General features: G+C 41.5%; 1 protein-coding gene across 2 annotated transcripts in view; it reads right to left on the bottom strand.

Annotated features, from left to right (window-relative positions):
* Positions 1–538: 538 nt before the first annotated feature.
* The window catches only part of LOC122542489 (collagen and calcium-binding EGF domain-containing protein 1-like), a 158,159-nt gene continuing 149,929 nt past the window's right edge, over positions 539–8,768 (bottom strand). For both annotated transcript variants that reach the window (XM_043680264.1, XM_043680263.1), the window contains 2 exons: positions 6,413–6,600; positions 539–799 (listed from right to left, as the gene is read on the bottom strand). In XM_043680264.1, the coding sequence (XP_043536199.1) occupies positions 691–799; positions 6,413–6,600 (297 nt within the window). In that variant the 3' untranslated portion in view covers positions 539–690. The remainder of the gene's footprint in view (positions 800–6,412; positions 6,601–8,768) is intronic.

Consider the following 8,768-nt stretch of genomic DNA (forward strand, 5'->3'; position numbering starts at 1 on the left):
ATTAGTTGATCAGATTTGTAATACATGGCATGTAAAAATATACACTATTTATTGAGAAAATTCACTCTGAGGAAATATTGCCATTAACGATTGGTATCATAGACCAAAGGAAAGCTGAAATTTCGGGTGATGGCAAGCACGTGTTTTAACTTGGTTTTGTTCCCGTTGGTTTCAGGTTTGCCTGATACTCCTTTCGGACAATGGATGAGAATTATTGTCGGTCTCAAAAGCATATTGACAGACTTAATACAGTCACGTGGTATTCCTTTGTCCATCATTCAGTAGGGATGTTCGCCCATTGAAGGTAAGTGACTTTTTGTCCGGTGTCAGCTAAAGCTGCAGTGGGTTGACACACTATTTGACCATAAGAGGCATTACAGATGCAGGAGATCAGAATCGATTAGTGTGGTGCTGGAAAAACACCGCCGGTCAGGCAGCATCTGAGGAGCAGGATGGTTGACATTTTGGGCATAAGCTCTTCATAATTCCTGATGAAGGGCTTATGCTCGAAATGTCGATTCCCCTGCTCCTTGGATGCTGCCTGACCGGCTGCGCTTTTCCAGCACCACACTCTTTGATCACAGCAGAGCTGAATCCAGTATTGCCTTGTCTGACACAATGTAACATCCCATTCCTGCCTAATCAGGGATTTTTATTATTGGATAGGCTGGTGAAATAACTGAAACATGCTTAATTGTAGGAAAGACAATTGGCCGGCAAAGTTTTCCCATTGCTACTTCCTTGTTCCAGTTCTTTTCTCTTCAATCGATGGAAACAATTACAATCCAAAGTCGGAAAACTGATAGTGCACAAAACAGAACAAATCGCAATATAATCTCTCAATAGATACCTGAGTACAGTTTTTATATTATTATCAGACACATGCATATTCAAACATGAAGACCTTTGAATACAATAAACCTGAGATACAAATCATTCCCTTCAAAGCAAAGACCACTACTGAATATTTTACAAGAAAATGTTTACAAATTTGCATCATAAAATTGAACCTTCTTCGGTGTGTCTCTATATTGCTGTTGTATAACTTTATAAAATAGAGTAAATTTTCCAGAAATCATCGTTAAAATTAAATTTTTGTTAGCACATAAGCTGGAGCTGATGATGAGTGAGCAACTCCAGAGCTACATACTCGCCAGAATCTGGGACTACATGGTGACAAAAGATTGAATGAAAATGTTGATTTGTACAATTTACAATGTTGAAGCAAAAGTGTGACCCAAAATCATGACATAAGGAGGCAGGTTTGCGGATAGGAATGTATGCACGATTTTTGAAAAATATGAGCTATATAGACATCTATCTAAAACTTAGTTCAGAAACTGTCTGTGTCTCCTAAATACAAGGCATCACTGCAATCTAAAATAATCCTATGGGTAACCAGAAAAAGCTTGATGTTGAAGATAGAGCAGGTCTATAATTTCTGGGAACAGCCAGCAAAGTACAGTAACATTGTGTTGATGATGCTGTGTGTACCTTCCTCAGTTTTTGAGGTAAGTTTAGCACCTATCTGGGTGCATTTGAATTAACATGTAGGAGATTTCTTTGTGTGTTCTTTTACCAGGCATATGCATTTGTTAAAATAGCAGAGCAAGCGATAGTTTTTCTATGTTGAAATACTATCATCCATTAATGATACAACTGTCACAATGATTGGACAACACCAAGATGGCTGATCTGATTGACTCTGACACCATATGTTCTAGAATTAGTAGTTGTGAACTGTGACTTTAAAAGGTAACCTAGCTGTATCTTGGCAGACCATAAGGCATGGAGATGACCAGTGGTGGTTCAACCTGAGGGTCACCATGTTTCAGGCAAGGGGAGATATTGAGAAGGACAGTCCTTCAAGCAATCTCAGACAGTGATGGGAATTGAACCCATGCTGTTGATTGCAAATCAGCCATTCAGCCAACTGAGCTAACTGACTGCCTATTGTGACTTAATAACATTCATGTTTTTGGGGAAACTAAAAGGTCTGAAGGCAGGTAAACCACCTGGATCAATGGTCTCCACTACACCGTTCTGAAGGAGATTGTGGAGTCATTGATGGTGATCTTTCAGGAATCACTGGTGTCAGGGAAATTCCCAGAAGACTGGAAAATGGTTAATGTACACACCTGTTTAAGAAGGGAGGGAGGTAGAAGACAAAAAACTATGGGCCAGTTGGCCTGACTTCAGTCGTTGGTAAGATTTTAGAATAATTATTAAGGATTAGATTACGAGTACTTGGAAGTACTTGGTAAAACAGTGCTGAGTCAGCACAGCTTCATCAAAGGGAGTTCATCCCTGACAAATCTATTAGAGTCCTTCGAGGAGGTAATGACCAAGTTAGACTAAGGAGAGCTGGAGGACATGATCTATCTGGATTTTCAGAAGAACGTTGACAAGATACCGTACAGGAGGCTGATAAATAAGATCAGAGCTCATGGTGTTCGGGACAAGCTACTGGCATGGATTGAGGATTGGCTGGCCGGCAGAAAGCAGAAGGTGGGGATAACAGGATATTTTTTGAGGTGGCAGCCAGCGACTGATGGAGTTCCGCAGGGATGCATATTCGGACTATAACTATTCCCGTTATACATAAATGATCTAGATGAAGGAACTGAGGGCATTGTTGCTAAGTTTGCAGATAGGTGGAGGGACAGCTGGCATTGAGGAAGCAGGGAGGCTGCAGAAGTTCTTTGACAGGCTAGGAGAGCAGGAAAAAAAGAGGCAGATGGAATGAAATGTGGGAAAGTGTGAGGTTATGCACTTTGGTTGGAAGAATAGAGGAATAGACTATTTTCTGAATGGGGAAAGGCTTTGGAAATCTGAAGCACAAAGGGACTCAGGAGTCCTAGTCCAGGATTCTCTTAGAATGAACATGCAGGTTCAGTTGGTAGTTAGGAAGGCAAATGTGATGTTAGCAGTCATTTTGAGACAGCTTGGATACAAGGGCAAGCTGTATAAGGCTCCGGTCAGACTGCATTTGGAATATTGCGAGCAGTGAACCCTGTACCTTGGGAATGATGTATTGGCTTTGGAGGGGGTCCAGAGCAGGTTTACAAGAATGATCCCAGGATGATGGGCTTGTCATATGAGGAACGACTGAAGACTCTGGGCGTATACTCAGTGGAGTTAAGAAGGATGAGGGAGGATCTCATTGAAACTTCCAGAATACTGAGAGGCCAGGGCAGAGTGGATGTGGAGAAGGCATTTCCACTGGTAGGAATATGGTGGAAGCAAGGCAGATGGATTTAAAATAGGAAAACATTTTGGGGCGTATAAAGCCAACCTCAGTGAAGGGACAACTAAGATGAGGAATTTCTTCAGTCAGAGGGTGGTAAATCTGTGGAAATCATTGTAGTAGAAGTCTGTGGAGAAGTCATTGAATGTACTTAAGACAGAGAAGGATAGGTTCTTGATTGGTAAGGGGATGAAGAGTGAGGGGGAGAAGGCAGGTGTATGGGTATTAGAAACATATCAGCTATGATAAATGGTGGAGCAGACTTGAAGGGGCAAATGGTATTATCCATGCAACTTTTCACATTGTGTCAAGTGCTGCACAAGTAGTCCTGTGATATAAGTGATTTAGTCTGGACTACAGAGACAAGGTTGACATTAGATATGAATAAGAAATAGGTATTTACATTGTGTCTTCAACACAGAAAAACACCTCATGGGCACTTCAGCATAAAATAGGCATTTAGGTATGATGGGGATTGCTTAGTGGCCTGAAATGTACTTATGACTGAAGGTGTGAGCATGGAAAGAGTCTTTGGAGGAGGCTTTTGCATTGAGAAAAGCCACAAAGGAAGCAGTCATATCGAGGGATAGTTCTAGAGTGTTGTTGGCTCCACTGGTTGCAAGAATTGAGAAGGCATTCTGTAAAGGATGGTACAGAGGAAGGGGGTTAACAAATGCAGATAAGATGAGGCCATGCAAGAATTTGTAAAGAAGCTTATTTAGCATTTACAAGGTACAAGTCAGGAGCTTGGTGAAATATTCTCCACTGATGGCACCCCATCCAGCACCTTTAAACATTTACTCCCTCTACCATTGATGCACAGTGGTGGCAGTGTGTCTCTGTAAGATGCCATCAGCAACCCAATAAGGTTCCGCCAACATCACTTATCACCTCAACCATCCACGAGGACAAGGATAGAAGATGTATGTAAGCACCATTGTCTGCAAGTTCCCTACCAAGCAGCACAACTTCTTGGTTTGGAACTATATCACCAATCCTTCCCTGTCACTGGTCAAAATCCTGGAACCTCCTCCCTATCAGCACGGTGTATGGATAGAGTGAGTTCAACAAGATACCTCACCACTGTTTCTGAAATGTGTGGATAGTGGTTTATAAACCTCCTAACGGTAGCTGTATTGTAGAACAGAGAATAATGTAACAAATAGAGTCAGAGAGACGTACAGCATGGAAACAGACCCTTTGGTCCAACTCATCCATGTTGACTAAATATCCTAAATTAATCTGTACCATTTGCCAACATTTGGCCCATAGCACTCTAAACCCTTCCCGTTCCTGTAGCCTTTTAAATGTTGTAATTGCTCCAGCCTCCACCACTTCCTCTGCAAGAAGGCAATATATTAATTATGGGTGACTTTAACCTTCACGTATTTGGGAAAATCAAACTGGCAGAGGCAGCTGTAAGGAAGAATGCATTGGGTGTATTTGGGATAGTTTTCTGGAACAATATTTCCTCGGAAACAGTGACAATAACATGGTAAAATTTAGCATTCAGTTTGAGAGTGAGAAACATCCCATTAAACTTAAATAAGAATAATGAGTGTGGAATGAGGGCAGACTTGGCTGGAGAGGACTGGAAAAAGAAATTAGCAGAAAGGATGATTAAGGAACAATGGCAGGCATTTAAGACAATAGTTCAAGGCTGTCTGCAAAGATATATCACAGCAAGGAAAAATTCCATCATAACAACTTTGTTACTAGCTGAGCACCACAGGGATCAGTACTGGGGCCAGAATTATTTACTATAAGTGTTAATGACTTAGACAATGGAAGTGAATACATTATCGCTAAGTTGGCTGATGACACAGAAATAGAAGGCAAGTAGTTAGAATTATGCAAAAAGTCTGGAAAGGGATATAGAAAAATTGACAAGAATGGGCAAAAACATGGTACATGTATTATTGGAAAAGGTGACGTTATGCACCTTGGCAGGAAGAACAAACATGACTTGGAATGCCAGTGTTGGACAAGGGTGGACAAAGTGAAAATCGCACACCAGGTTATAGTGCAACAGGTTTATTTGGAAGCACTAGCTTCCAAAAATAAATGAGTTGAATATGATTTAAATGGAGAAAGATTGCAAAAATGTGCAGCACAGAGGGATTTGGGGATCCTCATGCAAGAATGACACAAAGATAGTATACAAGTTCAGCAGGTAACAGGGAAGGCAAATGGAGTGTTGGCCTTTATTCCAAAGGGAATGGAATGTAGAAATAGGAAAGTCTTGTTAAAACTATACGAGGCGCCAGTCAGAGCACAGCTGGAATACTGTGAACAGTTTTGGTCCCATTATGCAAGTGAAGATAATCTGGCATACAGTCTCAAGAAGATTTTCTAGATTGATCCCAGGTATGGAGGGAGATTTTTTTTATGAGGTGAGGTTGCATAGGCTGGGCCTGTACTCATTTGCGTTTAGGAGAATGAGAGGTGACCTCATTGAAACATGTAAGAAACTTATGAGACTTGATGTGTGAGGTGCAAAGATGTTCCCCTTCTGGGAGAGTCGAAGAACAGAGGCATAATCTCAAAGTAAGGGGTCACCCATTTAAGATGGAGAGTATTTTTTTCTCTGTGGGTAGTGAACCTATGGTATTATTTAACATGGAGAGCTAGTGAGGCTGTGTAGTTAAGCATGTTGAAGGCTAAGATCGACAGATTTTTTAATCAGTCAGAGAGTCATTGTTATAGAGAGAAAGCAAGAAAGCAGAGTTAAGGATTATCGGGTCAGCATGATCTCATTGAATGGTGGAGCAGACACAATGGGCTGAATGGCCTTCTAAGTGGTTCTACGTTATATGGTCAATGTCAAAAAGGGATGAACAGTAAATGATGGCTTTGCCAGCAATGCCGACATTCCATGAAAGAATTAAAATCAAAATAGTGACTCACTATATTGGGGTTAGCAATGGCGGATGAGAAATGAGATGGTGTGTGAATTAGGATATGGTAAATAGAATTGATCTGGCCAACTTTTGGCACGAAGAACTATTGAACAAGCACTGTACATTCATCTCTTTGTAGAAGTAGTTTATGGCACAATATAAGAATACTGATGTGATCGGACTAATTCACATACTAGTACAATGAGATAGAGACAGAGGTCCAGCAGATGAAGTGTTATTCAACATTCTGGGGTAGTCTGGTCACCTGCTGTGACTGCCAGGTTGTGTAGGGACCACCTTCTCTTGCCCAGAACCTGTCTCTTGTGCATCCAGGGGCAGTGTGTCGAGGGTAATGCCTCGTCGTTCACCAAACACCCGCTCCTGCAGTTCAATTATGTCATGCCTGATATCAGCCATCATCAGTAAGAGGAAGTCAAATGATCCAGGAGGGCCCTGTAGATAAAACAAAATCCAATACGGTCATCACATGGTCCATCAATAACTTCTTTCCAATCCTATAGCAAACCCTTCTGTACAATTTTGTTCAAGGGAGTATTTTATCTAACTTTCTTCATGCTGTATCTTAAAAATACTTTATGATTGATTGTAAGGGAGAGTTGATCTTTCAGCTGAATGTTGATTTGTTTGTGTGGGAGAGGAGCCAGGATTAGGGCTGACATCAGAAGGTTGGTCAGATTGGAACCACAAGCACTGCACTGGCAGACATGTTGCCTTTCAGACATGGTGTTGAGCTGAGGCCTTTTCTGTCTGTTTGTATGGATGTAAAACAATTTTGAAAAAGAGCAGTTGGTCTGACCAAAATGTATTTCTCAATCGACATCACAAAAAGGAAAGTGAGCTGGCTCGTGCAAATTGGCTGTTGTATTTCCTACAATACAGCAATATTCGAAAGCACTTAGTTATGGAGACATAGAGCTGTACAGCATGAAAACAGACCCATCGCTCCAACTTGTCAATGCCGACCAGATATCTTAACTTAATCTAGTTCCATTTTCCAATATTTGGCTCATATCCCTTCCTATTGATATATCCATCCAGAGAGTCTTGTAAATTTGGGATTTTTGCTCGCCTTGAAGAACACAATATCAATACAAATCTTTTTTTTCTTTTGAAGTGATTGTGTATTGATAAATTGGCATTTCTACATGGTCTTAGTGAAATTCCAATTTTTTCCTTCTCACCTTGTGTTAATATCGTTGCACGAAGTGATAGTGCATCACCAGCATTGATCGTGTGACGCTATTCTTGAAGGTGTGGACAAGATGTGAAATTTAAATTCACTTGTTCTAAAAGCATGCAATAGTTACTTTTCTGCATCAGTCAGATTCAAAATCCCTTGCTTTCCCCTACTTGTTCCAAATTCCATTCTTGTTATCTCAGTTATCTTGCCAGTTTTGCAGACTTCCTGTGTTGAACATAAAAGCACTTGTGCATGTCAGTAATCTCTGAAGTGTAACATCAAAGTTGCATTAAACTGTAGAGAAAACAAAATATCTCCAGGTGCAGCAGCTGCTGCTTTTGTACAAATGTTCTTGAAAAAGCAGAAACATCACCAGCCTTCAAAATGATGCAAAACGGCACGGAAGTCCATTTGACACCTTGTTGATGGGGGACTGAGATCGAGGGAACTCACTAACCAGTGATATAGGGGAAGCACAAGCACTAATGGCTGGATGGGGAGTTTTGCCGATTCCCTTGCTCCCATTGATGAAGCCAAATGAGCCTTTCAGTATGGCTACTTAGGTGCTATTGTCAATAGACAATAGGTGCAGGAGTAAGCCATTCTGCCCTTCGAGCCTGCACCACCTTTCATTATGATCATGGCTGATCATCCTCAATCAGTATCCTATTCCTGCCTTATCTCCATAACCCTTGATTCCACTATCCTTGAGCGCTCTATCCAACTCTTTCTTAAATGAATCCAGAGACTGGGCTTCCACTGCCCACTGGGGCAGAGCATTCCACACACTCACCACTCTCTGGGTGAAAAAGTTTCTCCTCATCTCCGTCCTAAATGGCCTACCCCTTATTTTTAAGCTGTGTCCTCTGGTTCGGGACTCACCCATCAGTGGAAACATGTTTCCTGCCTCCAGAGTGTCCAATCCTTTCATAATCTTATACGTGTCAATCAGATCCCCTCTCAGTCTTTTAAACTCAAGGGTATACAAGCCCAGTCGCTCCAATCTTTCAACATAAGATAGTCTGGCCATTCCAGGAATTGACCTCTGGAACCTACGCTGCACTCCCTCAATAGCCAGAATGTCTTTCCTCAAATTTGGAGACCAGAACTGCACACAATATTCCAGGTGCGGTCTCACCAGGGCCCTGTACAGCTGCAGAAGAATGTCTTTGCCTCTATACTCAATCCCTCTTGTTATGAAGGCCAGCATGCTATTAATCTTCTTCACTACCTGCTGTACCTGCATGCTTGCCTTCATTGACTGGTGTACAAGAACACCCAGATCTCTTTGTACTGCCCCTTTACCTAACTTGACTCCATTTAGGTAGTAATCTATCTTCCAGTTCTTGCCACCAAAGTGGATAACCATACATTTATCCACATTAAACTGCATCTGCCATGCATCTGACCACTCACCTAA

Source organism: Chiloscyllium plagiosum, chromosome 40, assembly GCF_004010195.1.
Source record: "Chiloscyllium plagiosum isolate BGI_BamShark_2017 chromosome 40, ASM401019v2, whole genome shotgun sequence".
In the NCBI taxonomy this organism is placed as follows: domain Eukaryota; kingdom Metazoa; phylum Chordata; class Chondrichthyes; order Orectolobiformes; family Hemiscylliidae; genus Chiloscyllium; species Chiloscyllium plagiosum.